Source organism: Homarus americanus, unplaced genomic scaffold (assembly GCF_018991925.1).
Source record: "Homarus americanus isolate GMGI-L3 unplaced genomic scaffold, GMGI_Hamer_2.0 scaffold34360, whole genome shotgun sequence".
Classification (NCBI taxonomy): Eukaryota; Metazoa; Arthropoda; class Malacostraca; order Decapoda; family Nephropidae; genus Homarus; species Homarus americanus.
The window spans coordinates 1,326,307-1,349,017 of NW_024739403.1; the positions used below are offsets into that span (position 1 = coordinate 1,326,307).

Genomic DNA, 22,711 nt, shown 5'->3' on the forward strand with positions numbered 1-22,711 from the left:
ATTCATTGCTGGATGGTATTCCCTCTCTTATACTCATGGGTGCTGCTCTTTGCCTATTACTGGAGTAGTAGGATATTGCCCCTTATATACAAACGGATGGTTTCCCCTTTGCACTAAAGGGTGCTGCCCTCCCCTCCTTCCCCCCACCCTGGAGTACTGACGGGAGATGTCACCCCCCAGGAGTGCCACGTACACCCGGCCAGTCAACAAGCCCCTCACCCCCCTTGATGCTGCCGCCCCCCACCTCCCCCTCCACACCACCCGCCGACCACGCTGGCTCTGGGCCCCCTGGCGCTCCCACTCTCACGCAGGTGAGCCACTCCCTCACAGGTGAGCCACACCCATGTAGATGAGTTTAGTTCATGCATGATTGCCATCCCCGCACAGGTGAGCCATGCCTCTGTCAGCCAACCTCCGCACAGATGAGCCATGCCTTTGCCAGCCAACCCCCGCACAGGTGAGCCAGGCCTCAGTTAGCCAACCCCGCACAGGTGAGTCCTGCCTGTCAGCCAACCCTCGCACAGGTGAGTCACGCCTCTGTCAGCCAACCCCCGCACAGGTGAGCCACGCCTCTATCAGCCAACCCCGCACAGGTGGGCCATGCCTTAGTTAGCACACCCCCGCACAGGTGAGTCACGCCTTTATCAGCCAACCCCCGCACAGGTGAGTCACGCCTTTATCAGCCCAACCCGCACAAGTGAGCTACGCCTCTATCAGCCAACCCCGCACAGGTGAGCCATGCCTTAGTTAGCACACCCCCGCACAGGTGAGTCACGCCTTTATCAGCCAACCCCCGCACAGGTGAGTCACGCCTTTATCAGCCAACCCCCGCACAGGTGAGTCACGCCTTTATCAGCCAACCCCCGCACAGGTGAGCCACGTCTTTGTAGATGGGCCAGTTCCTGTATGAGATCCATTTTCTCGCAAGTGAGCACCGTCTTCAAGGTCATCCATGCCAGTATATGTTAACTGCGATCATAGATGAGTCACACCCGTACTCTTGTACACAAACAGGTGACCCACACATCTGTTGTCATACGAACGCACACGAGCCACACCCCTGCTATTATACGCACATAGGTGAACCACATCCCTTTTATACATAGATAGAGGAGCCATACCCTAGACGTATACACTCACATGAACCACACTTCTATAATTGTACGCACACATGTGGCCATGCTTCTCTTCCTTACTCTGTTTACGCTGAGGTGAGCCAAACCCCTGTGATCTTACATACAGGTGAGCCATACCCATGTTGCTATACACAAAGTAAGTGAATCACTCCCCTGTTGCTTGAGCCACAGTCCTGGTGCTATACACACTTACTCAAACCAGACCTTGTTGCTATGCACACAGTTAAGGCACACCACTGTTGTTATACACACGATAAACTGTTCCCCACCTGTGATACATGTATAGTGGTGTATAACTGGTAACTGGTAGCTGTTGTCTGTACTGGTGACTGGTAGGTTGTTGTCTGTGCTGGTGACTGGTAGATGGTAGGTGTTGTCTGTACTGGTGACTGGTAGATGGTAGGTGTTGTCTGTACTGGTGACTGGTAGGTTGTTGTCTGTACTGGTGACTGGTAGATGGTAGGTGTTGTCTGTATTGGTGACTGGTAGGTTGTCTGTGCTGGTGACTGGTAGGTTGTTGTCTGTGCTGGTGACTGGTAGGTTGTTGTCTGTACTGGTGACTGGTAGGTTGTTGTCTGTACTGGTGACTGGTAGATGGTAGGTGTTGTCTGTACTGAGGTGACTGGTAGGTTGTTGTCTGTGCTGGTGACTGGTAGATGGTAGGTGTTGTCTGTACTGGTGACTGGTAGGTTGTTGTCTGTGCTGGTGACTGGTAGATGGTAGGTGTTGTCTGTACTGGTGACTGGTAGGTTGTTGTCTGTGCTGGTGACTGGTAGATGGTAGGTGTTGTCTGTACTGGTGACTGGTAGTACTGTACTGGTGACTGGTAGATGGTTGTTGTCTGTACTGGTGACTGGTAGGTTGTTGTCTGTACTGGTGACTGGTAGATGGTAGGTGTTGTCTGTACTGGTGACTGGTAGGTTGTTGTCTGTACTGGTGACTGGTAGGTTGTTGTCTGTACTGGTGACTGGTAGGTTGTTTGTACTGGTGACTGGTAGGTTGTTGTCTGTCCTGGTGACTGGTAGATGTTTGCCAGGTAGACACAATAAACATGGAGTGGTAGGTAACACGTAGTCTACTCTGCCTGGCTGGGCGTCGCCTGCTGACAAGTGGCGCTGATGTGTACAATGGCGGTGTTCATGTTTCACTTTGGGATGTTATCATGAACTCTCTCTCTCTCTCTCTCTCTCTCTCTCTCTCTCTCTCTCTCTCTCTCTCTCTCTCTCTCTCTCTCTCTCTCTCTCTCTGTATGTATGTATGTATGTATCTGTATGTAAGTATATATATGTACACTGTATTCCTGCTTTTTCAGTAACACTTGAATGTCAAGGTTGAGGTATGAGTTACGTGTGCGCTGCTGGTACAGTACCTGGCACACACACTTGTAAACGCACTCATACACAAGTGTGCTGAACACCTGCAACTCGCTGGGGTTAGTCATAGCTTAGTCACCACCGCATTCAGAGCTGCTGAAAGCACAATACCTTCCCTGGTGCATGTGGGAGAGTAGTGTGGTGGTGCCATGCCCTACTTCACTACACCTCTCATCACTTTAAATGTTGATGATGTATTGATTTATTTTCAAATTATTTTGCGAAGCTGTATTGTCTTCCTGACCTGCCACCTTCCATTAAATCCCTTTATCGTCGGCAAGCTTGATTTTGTGGCTCGATATATTCTCATCTATATCGTTTATGCAGGTTACACAGAGGATGGGTCCCAGGATGGATCATTCCACTGACAACCTCTCTTTGGTGTGACTCTACTCCGTTATGACCATACTTTGACACCAGTCTTTTAATTAATGTTCAACCCATCCCATTATCTTGCTCCTGTGGTGCAATGTTCTTGGATCGTAGAGGCTATCGGTGCATGTGACACTTTATCGAAAGTCTTAGAGAAATCAATGTACATCACATCCACTGGTAAACCTTTGCTCGTGTAATCTGTTACCGTTTCTAAGAAAATGAGCCAATTTTTCAAACAAAATACTTTCCACGAAATCATGTTGTAATGCGTTGTGTTATATCAGATGTTGGGGGATGACGTTCCTCAAAAAGTTCTCAAATAGTTTGCAGGTAAGTTATGTTATGCTGCCTGGTCTATGGTTCTCTGTCGCATTCTTTTTGCTCTTTTTGAATGTCAGGGTGATGCTGGCTGATATCCCGACTCTGGATCCTTTACCTTGACCCTGAGATTTTCTGAACAGTAGTCTTAGTGGATTATATATCTCATTCGCTACCTCTTATCATCTTAGTCTGTGATTCATCTACTCCTGGAGCAATGAATTCCTTCCGGTTGGCTATTTTTTTTTACAATCTCCTAATTATATAACTGCTATCCTCATAATGTATGTTCCTTCCATTAAATATACAGCCTCCTAGTGACTGGCATGTTACCCTGTGTCTCCTGTGTGAACCCTGATGCAAACTATTCATTTAGTGTATATGTTGTCTTCATGTTGTCCTCCAGAGCCAGGTTGTTTACGTCTTTTAGAGTGCATCGATTACCTTCATCATACTTCAGGTTTACGTATATATAAAAGGACTCGGGTTTTTGTTTAAGGGTGGGGGGGGCATAGGACACCCTCCTTTCGAATTTAGGGATCTCCTGTACTCTGTATAGTCCGTATTGTGCTTTCGTTTGGGCTTCAGTATTTTTTCCAGAGCTGGTTGATGTTTTCTTGTGATGCCTCTCTTGGCCTTCTGGTTTATCCCTCCGGACGTCCTTCCTCTTCCTTGACTTGCTGGTACACATTCATTACTCTGCCTCTGTCTCAAGGATTCTTCTTTTATAATATCTTCCCAGTTTATTCTCTGCATATATGCCTCACGTGCTGGTAGTAGTCACCATGGACGGTCTCATGACGTGTTCCCTCACTGGCGGGAGTAATACAGTGTGTGTGTTGAGTTGTTTGGGACACACTGCATAGCGTTAAAGTGAAATTTGTCGATACAGTATCAGTTTTTTATAACAATAATAGCTGCACCTTGGATACATTGTAATGTATTGATTGGAAATTGAAATTTAGTAAGCCAGTCTAACCGTGGCATCGACGTGTCAAGTTTTTTCATGTAAAAGGACTTGAGACTGTCTGGATATTTTCCGAGGCTGACAAACTTGTCCCAAATGCAACTTCTGGCCACATCTATATACAGTATGTCTGCTCTTCCAAAAAAAGAAAAGAGAAAAAGAAGAGATTTCCTTAATGGTTCGTGATCCATTATTCCTAGTTGGTCCAGTGATTGTTTTATCTTGAGCGAAACATGTGAAGCACGAGAAGGCAGTGGCGTACTTGTCGCGTTTTTCAATGAATTTATAGTCATCTCGGTGAGTGGCAAAACACTATTTCTGAAGAGCAAGAAAAGAGAAAACTGACATTTTTCGACGGCTTTACTTTTGGGGGGCGGGGGCGAGAAACTCAAATCTCAGCAAGGAAAATAGGCGTAATAATATTCTCTATATTTATCAGTAGAAGTGTTGCTGTTTAGGTCAACATCCAACCTGCTCTTCCGGTTTCATGAAAATCGGTTCCTCCGTTAAAGCGCTTCTCGGATTTGGTTCTTTACTTGACCTGAATCTTTGACCGAGACCTGTACTTTCTCTACTACCGCCCATTGTATAGATAGTTTGTTCTCACACAGACAAGTGTATTGACAGACAGACAGACAAACTCTCAAACAAATGACAAAATTTGTTACAGAGGGGAGAAGTTTATCTCAATGAGTCAACTGAGGTGTTCTAGCCGGATGAATTCATTGTATTCGTGAGAGTAGTAAACATTTGCAGGTGGATAGGTGTGTGTGTGTGCGTGTGTGTGTCGTTTCTCGCCCCTCAGTAGATGCTCTCCCTTAAGTAGTCTAAGTGTTCTGACTGTACTGGTATTTGTAGCGTCATTGACCGTGGTGTACAGTGTCAAGGGAAGAGACCTACAGGAGCGGTCAAGAGTCTTAGGGTAAAATATTGTGTAAAAAAAAAGAAAGAGGTATCCATGCTCTTCGACCAGGAGTTTACATTCCTTATGTGAAGATTGGTTCAACTAAAATGTATTAAAAAAAAAGAAGCTAGGAGAGAAGTTGCTTTGTAAGAAATGACCCTCGTCCCTCGCACCATTTAAGATAGTGGTAGTAACCATACTTGATGCTTAATTTATCTTATGTGGATGATATCGTCCTGGTGGCCAGGTTGAAGAGTGAATTATATACAAGAGGCGGTACTGTTGACGATGTTTCCCTCTGATCAGCTAGGGGCATCTGTCTTGGTAGTTAGGAATAGTTGTAGAATGTCGGGCATTGGTTTTGGAAGTTCAGAGACCATACCTCTTCCATACAGCCCAGGACTGCTAGTAAGTATATGGTCCTCTTAAGTCTTTTTTTAATGTTGTGTTCCCTGAGGTGAGACAGAGAACCTTTATAACTTGTTCTGCATCGTTTAGTGTCAGCCTCCCGTCAACTTAACTGTTGGTCCTTGATTGGCTGTTGTCAAATATTTACCTTTTTATTTTCAACTGTTGCTATCGCTTCGTATAAACATTTTGTAATAACTCTCTACCTTGTCTGTCTGCATTACTAAAAACATATGTTTACTTGCAGGACCTCCGGTCTCTACCAAGTCTTGCGACGACCTGCACCGCGTCAGCGCCCCTGTCCACCCTGCCAGTAGTAGATCTGAGGGGTGCCTCCTAACTCTGCTGCTGACTCCCTCACTGTTACTGACGCCTCGCACCAATACTCCACCTCACTCCGGCACCAAGTATCGCTTGTGGCGTGGATTCAGCCGTAGCGCAAGGGACGTCAGTCTAGCGCCTCTCTCTTGTCCTCCTCGTCCCGCCATCAGTCTGGCCGTCATGGATAAGTTCACGCCGCGGGCACCCCGACCTGTGCGCCACAAGGCCAGCACACTGCCCTATTCTCCTGCCTCAGGTCCACAACCTATGGATCGGCGGCATCGTGGCTTAGTAGCACTTTTACGACGACTGAGTCCTAGACTAAAGCGGACGCCCTCACCTGACCGTCCCTGGGTGAAGGTGGAACCGCGGCCTGCTGACCGCACTTCTGTTGCTTCCGACCACAGCTTCGAGACCGCCTTACAGGTGCGCTACCCAGAGATGGTGGCGTATAGTGCCTCTCACATCCAGAGCAATAACACACACAATTCTGCAGATGCTGGATTGAATAAGAGTGAAGGAGGTCGTGGTAGCCGGGGAGGCCTGAGCGGTCTACTCAACTCCTTGCGCTCTGCTAAATCCGGACGTCAAGACAAGAACAGTTCCAACAGTGTAGCGAACGACAAACATCGTGACAAAGAGACAGTTACTATCACAAGGGAGAGTGACCACCAGCTACAAGAGCGCTACTACAGGGACCCGGGGGTGGAGGGCGGCGAGGGTCAACAGAACGGTGACACCAGACACACCCAACCGAGACTTTCTCCCCAGGTCAGTACACATACCTGAGTCAGTTAACACAGTGTCAGGATGCTTGTTGTGCACGTCATTGTCCCTTTATCTTGTATTGGATTTTGTTTTGTTTTGTATAAGGTTGACCAGTACTGTATAGCCCAGCTGAGGCTGTCCGCAGCACCACAAACACACCGCCTTAAATATTGCTCCAGTTTTCTGGGGTCGTGGTCACGGTTCAACTATAAATAAGATCTCTCACGATAACTTGCCAAATTTTAATGATATATGAACTTGACCTTAGAAGTAAGATATTTTCAACAGTTATAATTACTTATTGTCTGCCACATAAGATCACATTAAACCTAAAATATCAAGATTGTAAATTAAGATCGTTGAGCCAGGCAGCGACTGGGGCCATAAAATGTAACTTTCAGAGACCCCCAACAATGTCCCGCGGTCCAGCCATTTCACAATTATCATCATGTCGAGATACCTTTCATCTTAAGTGACCCTACGACTTTTTTCTTGGAATGATACATATAAGGTAGTGCTATTCTGCCTTGCAAATGCCATTGAATCGAGTTTAGGTCATTAAAAAAAATCAAAGTGATAGCTTAGGATTCAGCCATTGGGGACTATTGCCTTATCATGGGCTCTGTTATGTAACAAACAGCATATACACAAGTTTAACCCCAGCATATTTCACCTACAGATTATCCACCCTAACGCTAACCTAAACTAACCTAACGAAATATAGTACTGAAATCTGACCAAAAATTATGGCACTATGACACGTTGTTCTGTGATAATGTTACCTGTAGCTACCAATGTTTATACTAAATACTATGGCTAAATTCATTGGGTAGACCACTCCTTGAAATCTCTTATACTATTTCGTAATTCCAGTTAGTGTTTAGTTTTCACAAGGGTTAGTGTTGCAGGATATTTAGGAATACCTTTACAGAGCACCGTTTGTAGTTTGAAGGGATACTACAGTAAGTTAATGTTAATGTGAGGAGGGAGTTGGCTCGTAAAAACTCTCACACAATATCATTGGTTGGCATTAGCATATTTTTTGAAGTATTTTATAGCAGACAGTGTTTGTGCTGTTTGGTAAATGTAACAATTGCCTCAGCAACACATGTCCAGTAGCCATCCTCCCTTGACCAATACCCACCCGCCTTGATACGAATGTTCGTTTGTGCCACGTCGCCCTACACACACCAACGCCCTGGGGAACACACCTGCATATGTATGGTTTCAGTCGGTCTGGAACCCCGGCAAGTCAGAGTTCTTTATATAGACTTCGGGTTGTACTCCCAGAGACAGAGGCACTACAGGATAAAAGTGTTTTAAATAAATACACCTACTGTCATTATCTGTTACATGTTTACTCCATATAGCAAACAAACATTTAAAATTTTGCATATCAATAAATATTTTTTCAACGGTAAATCCTTCAAATGCTTTAAACAAACTGAAAGAATACCAAACTGCAGTTACCATAATACGCAGCTCGCTGGCTAAACCGGAGATGGAGCAGCCTGTGTCTGAATTGGGACTATAATTAGTGAGAACAGCTCACAAGAATGTGAGTGTGCATAAAATATTAATTGGAAATGAATTGGTTATGAAGTTCAATAAGTGATATTGATGGTGCACAAATATCTGTTTTCTTTCAACGAACAATATAACATTTTGCCTGCTAATGTATATAGTGAAAACGGACAGTGTTTGTAAACATTGGACGGATTCTACAGATGCACACGTTGCTGTTGTTATCCTCTCAATGGCAGTGCCTCGGGTGAATTGTTCAATATTTGTCCACATTTGCTCAGAACATAATGGCAGTGCGACGATAATATCCTCCGATCTAACTTATTTTGATCAGATAGAGGTGTTTGGCAAGTAATTCTACCGCTTGTGAAACGTATGTATATTATTTGTTGATAACTGCATTTTGATACAATTGCATAAACTGTATATAAGTTTCACAAGCAGTTACGTAACCTTACATAGCTGAACCACTTTATCTAAAGCTGTTGATCGCGGTACTCACTCGTTATCAGATATAAAGAGAAGATTATGTGAGCTGATTGACGTATACGACCAGATATTTAGCATTCCACTCAAAATATAGTAGACTCGGGCAACTGAGTTCTTCTTTCCATCTTAGTATTATTGCTTATTGGTGGCAGCCTCCCGTAAACAACACCGTCAGTGATCTTACTTCGTTGACGACCAACACAAGGCAAACAAGTCACTGCCATACAAACAGTAAATAAAACTCCTGTAAAAAGTCAGGATGTCGCTTCCTTGTTTTTTTTTTTATGGGGAGAGAGGGAGGGTGGGGGGTTGGGGGGTGGTCACAGGCTTTGCTCTGATGACAGATCTCACCATCATCTTCTCTTTATTGTAAAAAAAATTAGGATCAAGGAAACATAAAGAGTTGGCGTAAGACTCCTCATAGTGTCTGCTACTACATAGTTGCTCTTGTAGCTCTGTCTGTAGTTACCATCTCTAATGTTTAAATATATTTTCTGCGATGAGTATCATAATCCGGGTGTTGTGTGTATAGTGAGACACTGTGACGTGATCATCAACTGCTTAATATAAATTATGATGATTGGTTTACCACCGACATATTGCAACTATAGGAGTCCATAAAATTATTATTAGTTACGCTTATCGACATTGTTGTATCATGAGGAAATATTTACTATGCGAGTGTTACCTGCTGTGACGTCACTTGTTCCACCAGGCACCACCACCCGTCATCCCTGCCACCACTGTGCCTGCCCTTCACTTGCACCCTGCCCAGGTGAGTCCACCTCCACCCTATCCAGGTAAATCCACCTCTACCCTACCCAAGTGAGGCCCACCTCCACCCTGCCCAGGTGAGTCCACCTCCACCATACCCAAGTGAGGTCCGCCTCCACCCTGCCCAGGTGAGTTACAGTTTTTAACTAGCCGTGAGTAAAATTTACACAGTAGTTAGCCGTGACTTATGGAACCAGGGTGCTTTATTATTTTAGTGATGTAGAAACATAAACAAGAATTGTCATGATTAGTCACATTATTTGGGAAGTGGATTTAAGGTGTAAGAAACACAATCTTTACTGTTGTCTCTGGGGAGGTTGGTGGTGCGTCGACCGGTTTGATTTTTACCCTTGTGCTCTGTGAGTGTGTGGGAAGCATCCTCCTCCTCCCGAGGGAGATGCTGGTGTTGATGACCTGCGAACTACAGCAACATCTTCTACAGCATAGTAATTCCTTGAGCTTCCCTCCTGTCTCAACAATTTGGAAAACTCAGGTCCTAGCCTTTCACGTGGTGTTTTTTTTTTTAAACCTTTTGGTTATTCTGGCAGTACAAAAAATACTGCAGACATCTTGATATTAAGCACTGATTAAGCTTGATTTGTGACACACTAAAAGTTTTTGATAAAGAAGTAGTGTCTCGCGGCGGCCAGGTTGTGGTGGCGATCCTCCATCTCCTCCACCAACTTTATTTTACTCTCGGTTGCACTCTTAATTTTTCTCATTAACTCGACCCTCGTTCAGTCGTTTTAGTCAGAAGATAATGAGGGAACTGACGCCCAGGTGGTGTTAATTACCTGCAGGTCTGCCCCAGGTTGTTGACACTGGTTCCACCCCGCCCTCGCCTCCCCATATCGCCCACCACATCCCCGCCCCTCCCCATCCAGCCCCGCCCCTCCCCACCCAGCCTCGCTTCTCTCACCACCTGCTCCTCCACCACTCTTGAGTGCACTTACAGTATAGAGAACCACACCCCGTGAAGGTGACACTTGAAAGCTGAACGGTAAAACTTCTCTATATTACTAAGTCTTCCGGTGTGAGGGAAGAGTGCATCCAGACACAATGGGGAAAGTGTGGTATTAAGAGACGGGGTTTAACGCTTGACACACACACACACACACACACACACACACACAATGACACAGTACACTAGAGGAAGCTGTCATCATCATAATAGCTTTAAAAACAGTTTCTTTATTAATACATAGATAATGATAAGTAGAGGGAATGTCCTCCAGGAAATAAATTAGTGGTGGTAGGACGCTTTCTCTCCGCTCACACTCACACCTTACACGGTCACACCTGTGCATACCTCACCAACCTGCTGCCCTCTTCATGTATTACATTTTGATCTGAAACTATTAAACAACAATTGTCAACATTAACTAGTCAGAATTATTTGTGTTGTATTAAGTAATTTAAACTGTTTGTTTCTCAATCTTAGTAAAAATAAACACAAGTTACCTGATTTAAAGAGCTGATTCGATCATTTTTGTTATCATTGCACGTGTGAATTTATAAACACATTTATAATGTTATTCATTACAATATGGTGACGACCAAAACGAATATTTTGCTTTGTTACCAAGTTGTATGAAAATATATGAAATTCAAAGTAAGATCAAAATCAAGAATGGAAAGAATTGGAGGGCGTGAGGTGAGTTGTGGTGACGGGGTAGTGGTGAGGCGACACTCACAACAGCTCAGTGTTGTGCTCGATCCCACCACGTAGGCACCAGCTGGGTCTCCTCGCCTCACTCCCTCCCAGGCTCCCACGACATACCGCATGACCCTCTCCTTTGCCATACAGCGTTTGATTCACGCAATACACGCTCGCTACACGTAGGTGACCACGTGTATGTGCAGCGTTCTGTGGATGAAGAAATTATCTTTGTTTTAATGCGTTCGAGTAAAAGGTGTCGCACGTTATCTTAAAAGACTTCATTAAGGTGATTTGTTTTGCGTGAACGGTGATCAGGAGGCACAGATCTGCCCCTCAAGCTTCACCCTACGACTAGTCCATCCTAGTCTCGCCCTTCTGTCATAGTAAGTTATTATTTCTTTTTGTTTCTCTGACAGGACATTGCTATAATGTGGCTGTCACACACACACACATACAAACAAACATTTTTTAGCAGTTGAGTATTGAAATATTCATGCTACATATAATTTGAGGCATTTATTGTAAAGATGTTTCTAGAAAATGAAAGTCTTCGAAAAAGAGAGTGAGAAACAAGAAAACACTTGAGAACCGGCTCACGTTATTGTGTTTACATCTATTTTAGTTGCAAAATTATACAATTTTAAATATCACGAGAAAAATGCAAACACACATCCATTTCGCGGTTGTTGCCATGTGGCAGATGATGGTGATGGTGGCCATGAGGTGCGCGTCTGGTAAGGAGCACCAGTCATGGGGAGGGAGGGAGGGCTCCAAGGTAGGCTCGGCCGCTGAGGGAGGAGGACCTGCTGTGGCTGGCTGGCTGCTGGTGGCCTCTACCCCAGCAGGCTGCTCCTGCTACCTCACGTTCATCTCTCACTTGCTTGTCAACACCTAACACATAACCGTTCAGTTTACGGCTGCGCGATATTAAGAAGTTATAATTGATTCTATGGCTTTCGTTAATGAATTCCATGACACACTGTGATCGTCAACAATGCGTGAGAATATATCCACTTTTTGTGTGATTTACGTTGTGTCAAAGGTCTTTAAGTAAGAGCGCGTGTATTTATGATGTAAACATGAAGACGTTAAAGCTGCGCATTTCAGTGCATCCTGGGAGTATAAGCAAACTGTGTATGAGAACCATAGCGGGTAAAACCAGGGCATCGATTACTGCAGGGAGGCCGGGCTGCTGCGTCGTCCTGAGCCACTCGCCTGGCTGAGCTGAGCCGTCCACTCCCCGCCCTCTCCTGCCTCTCTCCACTCCTGCTTCTCGCGTCACCGCTAACACCGTTCACATGTCGCCCCTTCTCACTGTTAATCATGTATGGGTGTAAAAGTCGGAGGCGGGGGGGCTACGGCTCCACTCGCATCACATATCGTAAAGTAAATATTGTGTTATTTATTAGTTGCCATTATCTCAGGTGCCCATATAGTGTTGTGAATTTACGGTAGTGTAATTATTATTCTATTAAAGTTGGAAAAATAAATGTAGTATGAAAGTAATTTACGAAGGTTAAGGGATTGGCAGGCCTGGGGGTGGAGGGCCAGGCCTGGTCACAACTCCCTTCACTCATAAATATTCACTCTGCACTCCTCCCCGGAATGATGTGAATGGATGGAAAGTGAATGTGATAACCGCCTTACACGAGTTTCATTTTCCACTGTGTGCCAAAAAAACACATAATACAAGAAAACACACGTCATCAAAACAAGGACAGATACAAAAAGGGACGACAACTGTGAGGCACCAGTCAGCTCAGCGAGGGTGTAGGCCGACTGTTGACTGTCTCAGGCTAGAACACTTACATTTCTCTCCCTAGCCTGCTTGTCACTCCCTCCCTAGCCTGCCTGTTACTTCCTCCATAGCCTGCATGTCAACCCCTACCTAGCCTGCCTTTCAACCCCTACCTAGCCTGCCTGTCACCCTCTCTCCCCGGCCTGTCTGCCCCCCTCTCCCCGTCCTGCTTGCCCCCCTCTCCTGGCCTGTCTGCCCTCTCCCGTCCTGCTTGCCCCTCACCCCGGCCTGTCTGCCCTCTCCCCGGCCTGTCTGCCCTCTTCTGTCCTGCTTGCCTCTCCTCAGCCTGTCTACCCCCCTCTCCCTGTCCTGCTTTGGCTCTCCTCCTCTGGCCTGTCTGCCCCTCTCCTGTCCTGCTTGCCCCCTCTCCCCGGCCTGTCTGCCCTCTCTGTCCTGCTTGCTCCTGGGCCTGTCTGCCCCCTCCCGGGCTTGTCTGCCCCCTCCTGTCCTGCTTTGCCCCCTCCTGGCCTGTCTGCCCTCTCTGTCCTGTTGCTCCTCGGCCTGTCTGCCTCCCGGCCTGTCTGCCCTCCCGGCCTGTCTGCCCCCTCTCCTGTCCTGCTTGCCCCCTCTCTCCCCAGCCTGTCTGGGTTCTCTCCCTCACAAGGTCCTGCTTGTCTCTCCTCAAGGTCCTGCTTGCCCCCTCCCTGTCCTGCTTGCCCTCTCCCCTAGTCTGTCTGCTCTCTCCTTCTGGTCCTGCTTGTCTCTCCTGGGTCCTGCTGGCTTGCCCTCCCCGTCCTGCTTGGTCTCCCCTGTCCTGTTTGCTCCCTCCCCAGCCTGCTTTGTCATGTTTTCTTTGTCATGTTTTCTATTTTTATTGCCTTTTCTCCTGACCTTATATTTTTGTGTAATTTCAGGGACTGACTCATTTCTGAATCCGGACCTAACCTAACCTTAATTCAAAGTAAACAAATCCATTTTCTTAAGGGTGGAACTTCGACTCCAGTTCAGTATCTGCGGTTCCTTCTCTACCATTATCGTCATCATCATCATCATCATCATCATCATCATCATCATCATCATCATCATCATCATCATCATCATCATCATCACCATCACCACCACCTCATCGACCATTTTCCTTATTGTTTGGGTTCCATTAAATTTGTTCACCTTGTCCTTGTATCGTGGAATGGTCAGAGCTATTTTGAGGTGTTTCGTGTTTCCAGTTTCTCCTATTTCTTTCTCGTTCTCCCTCTTCCTCCTCCTCCTGTCTTCTCACCCGTCCTCCTCTCTCGTCCTTCTCCTCCCTCTTTCTTATCGCTTTTTCCTCTGCTTTATGACTGACGTGTGTGTGTGTGTGTGTGTGTGTGTGTGTGTGTGTGTGTGTGTGTGTGTGTGTGTGTGTCCAGCCCTACCAGAAATTAGTTCAGATGACCTTCACTTTTCATGCAATCAATTTTAACATTATTTTCCTTGTTAACGCCACCACCACCACCACCTGTCTGTGTTGTGTTGGTGTTACTGTGAATATTACTTCCTCCACCTCCTCTTCTTAACTCATATAATACCAACCATGAAAGTGAATTGCTCAACTTGTCTATAATTCCACAATCTCACCATTTAATTTCCACTACAAGGTGATGTTCCCCTTTAAGAGTATTGGAGGGAAAAAAACAGACTTTAAAGTGTTCGGGTAGTCTCAGGTGTTGGTGAGGCGGCCAGTCCCCAGGTGTAGTGGTGTGTGGGCGAGCTGGTCAGCCCCGCCCACGCCCACACTCACGGGTGGAGTCTAGCCTTGATTAGCTGTATGAGACTCGTTGGTAGTGGCCTGCTAGAACCTGGTTGCTGTGAGGCAAAGTGAAGGTAGTGAGGAAGGTGTGTGTGTGTGTGTGTGACCTCACTATCACTCCTACACCACAACCATGGGCGTAGATTATGGGGGGACGGAGTGAGGGGATGTGTCCCCCACGGATCTATGCCCTTGACCACAGCATAAAACACACACACACACAAACACCACACTAAACTGACACACACCATACTACACTGACACACACCAGACTACACTGACACACACCATAACACGCCACACTGAACCATATATAGCTCTGCTCCTGACAGTACACGTGCACATATCGTCGTGTGTGTCAAGGTGGCCGTCAGCGAGGTGGACACTTACATCTCTTTATGTACTGTACACACTGGGGGGGGGGGCTCACTATACGAAGGACATAGTCATTATTCTTCAGTAAAAGTGGAAGCTGAGTGAACTTACCTTGAGGCACGCCCTTACACCCTACACCTAGCGGGTCACTTGTGCATATACCGTAAGGGTACACTGTCAGTCCCATGATATTGATGAAAATTATGAGAAAAATGTTGTGGATGTGAAAGGTCTGTGTGTGTGTGTGTGTGTGTAACTGAACTAACCTACTCTTCATTCATTATGGTATTGTTGGAGAGTGTTTTATTTTTTCATGAGGCTCACAGTGTCTTCTTGAGAACCAAAATATCAGTGTCAACACCAGCATGTCAGCAGACTCACTGTATCAGCGAGCATCGGTGTTATCAACAGGTTGGCAAATGTCACCAACAGTAGCTAGGTTATTAATATGAGTAGCCAGGGACCCTCCACATGCCTGGGCGTCCGGTACTCACTCTCACTCTCGCGCTGCGGCCGCCACCTGCCTGCCCCGGGCCACGAGAGGTCGGCTGGGCTGCCTATGTTCATCAGTACGCGCCAACACTGTCCTCACACCCGAAAGAAACACTGAAATTTGCGTTAAAATCACAATCTGGATGTAGGATTAATAACTTTGGCAGCAAACTATAACTGACTTTTTAACCAGGATTTATAAAGTGAGATTAGCTTGGAACTAACAAACATCATAAACGAACTAGATTAGAAAATTCATTAGGCTCTCGTACAGACACGTGACCTCGCCCGGGGTCAGCTCTAATCTAAGGTCACCCCGCCCACTCCCAACATAGACTTCTATATCTCCGTCTTTATCACTTACTTAAACTTGATTACATCCATGGACTCATATGACAACTAAGACTAACAGCCTTCTTAGATTCAGAGTCTATCAAAGTTATGAAACACCGTGTCTCATAACCTTATCGTCGGCCCGTAGTGGACCAAGAATCTGATCCACCACTGCAAACTTAACATTATTTTGATCTTGCTGCCTCGCTGTGGCCGTCTCACTGACAGCGCTGCGTCCTACCATCCTGCACTCCACTCAACAACATATACAACAAGGTCAACCACATCATCTTCCTTAAACACCGAGTTTCTAACATAAGAATAGACTTTCAATGTGTGGAAAACATGAACAGAGAATTAATTTGTTTTTATCACCGTTGAAATTATGAGAGTGGAATTGACGGTGACTAAGTACTGTATAGAGGAAATATTTATAGTATAAATATTACGACTTTCATCAGTTACTTCAACATTTTGTGTTGATTTAACGACACAGACCATCACGGGTATTGTTGTGCTGATGGTGACGCAATGCCGGGCGAACCAGAGACAAAAGTGGACAAGTAACTTCTGGACCACTGTTGTCTCTCTTAACATAAGAACATAAGAATGGAGGAAACTGCAGCGGGCCTATTGGCCCATACTGGGCAGTCCCGTTTACACCCAACCCCTATTGCTCATATAAGCATCCAACCTATGTTTGAAACTATTCAGCGTATTCGAGTTAATGATGATATTTGGTAACTTGTTCCATTCATCCACAACTCTGTTTCCAAACCAGTGTTTACCTATTTCACGCCTAAATCTAAATTTGTCTAATTTAAAACCATTGTTACGAGTTCGCTCCTGGTTGGATAGTTTGAGTACCTTTGTAATGTCCCCTTTGTTTTGCCCTGACTTCCACTTATACACCTCTATCAGGTGGTCCCTCGCTCTGCGTTTCTCGAGGGAGTGCAAATTAAGGTGCTTTAACCTGTCTCTATACTCAAGGTTCCTAATGCCCGGGATTAGCCTTGTCATTCTCCTCTGAATTCTTTCCAAGGATTCTATATCCATTCTGTAATACGGTGACCAGAACTGAACTGCGTAATCCAGGTGTGGTCTCACAAGAGCAAGATACAGTTTTAGGATGACCTCGCTAGTCTTGTAACTAACACTCCTTTGTATGAACCCAAGTACTTTATTAGCCTTGTTATGAGCAAAAACACATTGTTTCCACCACTCTTTCTCATATGGGAACCCTCTTGTCTCTCAGCGACCATTGGTGAGTTTCATGAACCACTATTGAGTCTCTTGGCCTCTCCAGAACAAACATAAGCTCCCTGGGGTCTAACATGGTCTCAGCGTGGTCTCTCCTGGGCTCTCTTGGTCTGTCTTGGCTTTTAATGGTCTTCGTCATGTTTCTTTGTTGTCTTTGGAATAATCTGCGTCCAGGTTCTCAAGCGATCGCTCGGTATGCCTCGTACCTGTAAGGATGCACCTACCTGGTTACCTTATGCTGATACACATGTTAATTGTTTGGACATAATTTGTGTGTGCCCTCTTTCTGGTACTAAGGGAACATAATATCTAGATAAGATAGAGTCATGGTGTAATATTGAAATTTTGTGAGGTTTTAATTAAATCCTTTAAGGACGATGGTTTAAACTTAAAATTTTAGGACTATCGCTTAGGCATTAACCTTTAGGAAAATGATTTAGGCTTCAACTCCTTAAGGACGATGGTTTTGGGTTTAAACTTTAAGGACCCTGATTTAAGCTATAAATATTTGAGGACATTTACTTAAACCATAACCCTTCAAAGATGATGACTTAAGCTATAATCTTCACGGGCCAAATCACTGTCCTCAGAGGATTAAGTCAACCAGTTGGGTGAGCTCTTACATCATCATTTACGAGGAATCTTCATCATACGAACCTTTAAAAATCCGGTCCCTAGTTTCTCCTACCTCAGCGAGCCTCTCCAGGACTGAAGTGGCCCTTCCTAGCGTAGGCGTGTGGTGGGTGTTGTGATGTTACAAGTGTGGGTGGGGCGGTGTAACAAGTGTGGGCGGAGTAGAGGTCGCGGGAAGAATCGACACCGCTAGTAATTTGTCCTCAACACACTACCTGTTCTCACCTGGTGACACTGTGAAGTGCCTCAACTCGAGCTGCTCAGGACACAAGAGATACTGTAGTATATTAAAGAGCGTTTGTCAGGACTTCTATAATAAAACACTAACTTTGATAAGAACAAAAATATATAGTGAAAACGTCACAGCAGGAGTGGTGAGGGCGCGGCCCTTGGGAGGGTGTGGGCACCAATCAGCTGATCCACCTGCACCGTGAAGGACGCAACTGATTGATAGACAAAAATCAGACAGAATTGGATCCAAGGGAATAATGTTTCTATTCTGGGCATGGCAGGAACGCCCTCACGTTCACTGGTGAAGGTGATACTGTTGAATGTGCTGCTGTCGTCTTTCAGGTCATACTCCATGTGGTTGTATATTGTATTTCGAGATTAGAAATTGGAATGGCTAGACTCGGCTTATATAATTTTTATTGCGTATGATAATCACGAGGAAAGTTTAACTATAAGGTTTACGTTGCAACCGAAGTACTAAGTCTCTAAGGTGAAAGTGTTGAGTATCAAGCACTGTCTGGAAACTGCCTCAACTTGTGAGTGAAGTGAGGGAGAGGGAGGGATGTATCCTGAAGACCCAGAGAACGCTGTCCTGGTCAGCTGATCCACCCAAACAATGGACACAACGCACCCGTCACCAATCTGGAGGGTGTCTATGTTTACACACACACACACACACACACACACACACACACACACACACGAACAAAAGTGCTTGCTCATACTCCGTAATCTTATTCTTGCACAGAGTAACACTGTGTGATTGACTTCATCATTTAATCTCTACCTGTTTGTCGTAAGCTACATTAACGTATCCTTGCGTATTGTGTACTTGACAAAACACGATGTTGTGATGACCAGAAAAAAAAAACATTACAATCTACGGAGTCACTATCTTCACAAAGCAAATTATAGACCGGCGTCAACAAGGGTATAAAAACGTACAGTACTGATGCCAGAATACATGATAATTATAACACTAACCTTGACCCGTGTAAAGTTTACCGTGACTCAGTACCAACAAAACTTAATCCGTTCATAGTTGACTATGGTATTAGTGAAGCAACACTCCCAATTTCTTCAAAATTAGTTCTTATTTTGAAATATTTTATTCACACACACACACACACACGCACGCACGCACACACACACACACATGATGTTCACCTTTGACTTATTTCTCCAAAAAGTGAAAATTATTTTTTTAGGGGTGTCATTACTCAACTAACATGTCAGAGTGTATTAAAATCTTTCCACCCAATTATTATGTTATTTTTTTATGGTGAGACGTGGTCTTGATCTTTGACTCACTTTCACTACAGTAGTATCACCTGTGCTTTATTTAACACCCAGCTCATCTATCTTTGATCTACCTTTGCCCAAATTAACTGGTTCCTCTGGTGGTCAGTACACCTGCCATGACTAGTGTTCCCGTCTTGATCTCTGACAGGGTATTAGGTACTTTGGCCTTGATCTGTAGCCTTGACCTTTGGCCTTAAATTTCCAAAATAAATTTTGTACTCGGTAAACGTACCATTATTATATATACAGCACATATACTGTACACGCTCAGGTCTTGTAAAAAAAAAAAAACATGCGCTCGCGTGCACACACACACACACATATACACAGATTAAATCATCTTCACCCTCCGGAAGTGGGAAGTCGGTTAAATATACTTGTTAATAGAATTTTTGAGAAGTACAGTGCAGTACACGGGAATTCGTGTGTATAGAGTTATTCCTGATAGTTTCCCCTAAGTTACCCTACTGGAGGCCGTAAAGCTTTATTTAGGATAAACGCTATTCATGAGGCGTTCCCACGTTCCTTCTCTGTGTAGTCTGAACATTGGGCGGGGCAGTGAATTTGTTATCACTCCCTGGTGCGTCCAAGTCAACGCCTAGTGCAGCTTACCGGTTCTTACACGTACTTTAGTTCAGTTAATGATACACTGATGACATTTCCTCACCTCACGCTTTTCATTAACGGCAGAAGGTACTGAGGCGAGCAGTGTAGCTCGTCCACAACAATAGCGACTAACGGAGATGTGGTGCATGACGAGTCTTCCTCCTCTCTAAGGGCCCATAACGGTAGGCGGCCACCCGTATCCTGCCGTCACACTCCCTACCAACACGACGCCAAGGACTATAAACTAATCCTTGCACGACGTTGCCCTGCTCCCCAGCACAGGGTAGTAAGCATAGTCTTGTCTCCTTAACAGCCAAGAAATTTGATTTGCATGGCTGCTGTTACACTGTTAAGTCATTAATCTCATATTTCGAAATACTATAAATTAATATGTAATTGTAGGTACTCGGGAATATAGACCGTGCTACCAACTTAAGATATTGGACAAATACGGTTTGAACACCGAGCTTTCGTAAGCAAGGCAGAGTGCCAGAAATGTCAAACATGATTGGAATGAGAAAAAAAACGGACGGAAAATTTACGATTCGTTAAGTACATGGCCTACCGAGGATTGAATATTTTTAATGTAATATTGTGGTGTTGTGACGGTGTAAGAGGCAGAGGACATCACCGTGCAGAAGAAACAGCACCACCGAGGTCTTTTCTGTCAGCAAGTAAGATCCTCAACTGATAGTGGAATATGTCAACAATAGTAGGAAGTTTGCTTATATATTCATTATCTCTCACAATAGTATGATATTTTTGATTTACAAATAATTACAGAGTCCACAGTGTACAAGACTGGTAAAGAAAACAGTGTGACAACATTGTTATATGAAGACGCTTACGTCATCCATTCACATTGTTGTGATGCAATATTTGTACATGAACTGTGCAGATATACTGTATGTGGGGACACGAGAGGTGTGTGAGGAGCGTGTTGGCTGTAAATACTGGTGACGTGTGGCGCGCGGGAGGCAGTGGTCAGACCAGCTGGGAGGGGCTGCCACCTGACAACACCGAACACCGCTCCTCCACTCAACCCCAGCGATATACCGATACTAATGATAAATAGAATATCAGAGTCTTTACGTAACACATCCATATCGTGAGATTATTCTAACAGCAAATCAAACAGTGTGGCAGTGTTTCTCGTGGTGAGAGGGACAGGTGGACAGATGAGAGCAGGTAGTGGAGGAGGAGGGGAGTCTGGCTCCAACAATCTTGTTTGGCATAAAAGGAGACACGGCAAACTCGTCTGTTTACCTATCATTTAAATGACACACTACTGCCACGTGCCTCCCTTTAACCTCCACAATAAAAAGTCGTTTCGGTACTTGTTTTGTGAAATGTCCTGGTGTGTGTTTTATTTATTTTTTTTTTAAGTGTGGGGCGAAATAGTGCACGTACAGATATGAAGGTCTCCACCACCCACGTCCTGTTTCAGTGCTTGTCGTTGTTTGTCTCGTCAAGCTGAACTTAATATTAAAGATTTCTTATTCGCGAAACAGGATTACAGGGTTGCAACAGTGATAGTCTGAGGGAAGGAACAGTGGCAGCGTGAGAGAAGGAAATGACAAGGACAGTCTTAGAGAAGAGAAAGTGACAGTGACAATCTGAAAAGTGTGAAAAGTGCAGCAATGGCAGTGAAAAGTATGAGCTGATAGTGACATCGCGGTGATAGTACCGCCTCCCTCACTGTAGGTTCCCTAGTGTCACCAGGAGGAAGTAGAGATGTGTGGGTGGAGAGAGAGAGAGAGAGTGTTCATTGTTATCATCTAATGTAACTTTGCTCTGTCCTTGCAGGTGTGTGCTTGTAGGTATGTCCTTGTTGGCATGTGCGTGTGTCCCTGTGTTCTTGTAGGTGGTGTGACCCTGCAGGTGTGTGGATGCAGCTGGTATGTCCTTGTAGGTGTGTGCTTGTAGGTAACATAACCTTGCAAATATCATGTAGGCACGATAGATCTAGTTATGCAGGTGAGAGGCGTTGTGAGGTGTGGTGGCAAACCTGTAGGTGGTGCTAGGACAAGTATAGGTGGTAGTGTTGGCATGTTAATGATCCTAGGTGAGTAGGTGGTGTAGGTGAGGTGCCCTTGACGGTTCGTACAGGGGCGCCTCTGTCCTGTTTACATAGGTGGTAAGGGATACATACTGTAGGGTCCTTTGTGATGATGTGAGAATTTAGATATGAGGAAGCACACACACACACACACACACACACACACACACACACACACACACACACACACTCTCTCTCTCACTTTCTCTCTCTCTCCCTCTCTTGTACTTTATTTGGTAATGGTATGTTGTTTCGCGTTTAAATGTTGATGAACCAAAGTTTTCATACTTTCGTGTATTCCATGTTTGTAATGTGGTATTTTATTCACAGGATACAAAAGTCACTAGCCACCAGAATTGAACCATATGCTGCTATTCGTAATATTTGTGTGTGTGTGTGTGTGTGTGTGTGTGTGTGTGTGTGCGCGCGCGCGCGTGTGTGTGTGTGTGTGTTAGAGAGAGAGAGAGAGAGAGAATACCTACAAATTTTCCGCTAATTTTCCCTGACACCATTAGCCACCCTGCATTCCTCATTACAATTTATGGCTGACAGGTGCTCCTAACGTTGTCACAGTATATACATAATGATAAAAAAGAATTATATTATTAATAATAATAATAAGAATGAAAACACTACTGTAGTTAAGCTTACACTGTTCTGAGAATCAAAATCAGGCAGGTTAGGGCCGTTAGGTAGTGTATGGTGAGTCTGCCCAACAGTCGTCCGGCTCAGTCTCTCATGTTATCAATTGTACATAAATTTGTCTCGATGTTTATAAACAACTTTTGGATTGTTACCAGGAAGGTTTGTGTGTGACGTGTCAAAAATCAAGTGGGTATGTGTGTGTGTGTGTGTGTGTGTGTGTGTTGTGTTCTT

The 22,711-nt window shown here is 44.9% G+C and overlaps 1 protein-coding gene across 1 annotated transcript in view; it reads left to right on the plus strand.

The window, feature by feature from the left end:
- Positions 1-205: 205 nt before the first annotated feature.
- LOC121874696 overlaps positions 206-22,711 on the plus strand; it is a 72,764-nt gene continuing 50,258 nt past the window's right edge. Inside the window, exons 1-3 of the mRNA XM_042378948.1 lie at positions 206-311; positions 5,729-6,573; positions 9,299-9,358. Of these exons, the coding sequence (XP_042234882.1) occupies positions 5,983-6,573; positions 9,299-9,358 (651 nt within the window). The 5' untranslated portion in view covers positions 206-311; positions 5,729-5,982. The remainder of the gene's footprint in view (positions 312-5,728; positions 6,574-9,298; positions 9,359-22,711) is intronic.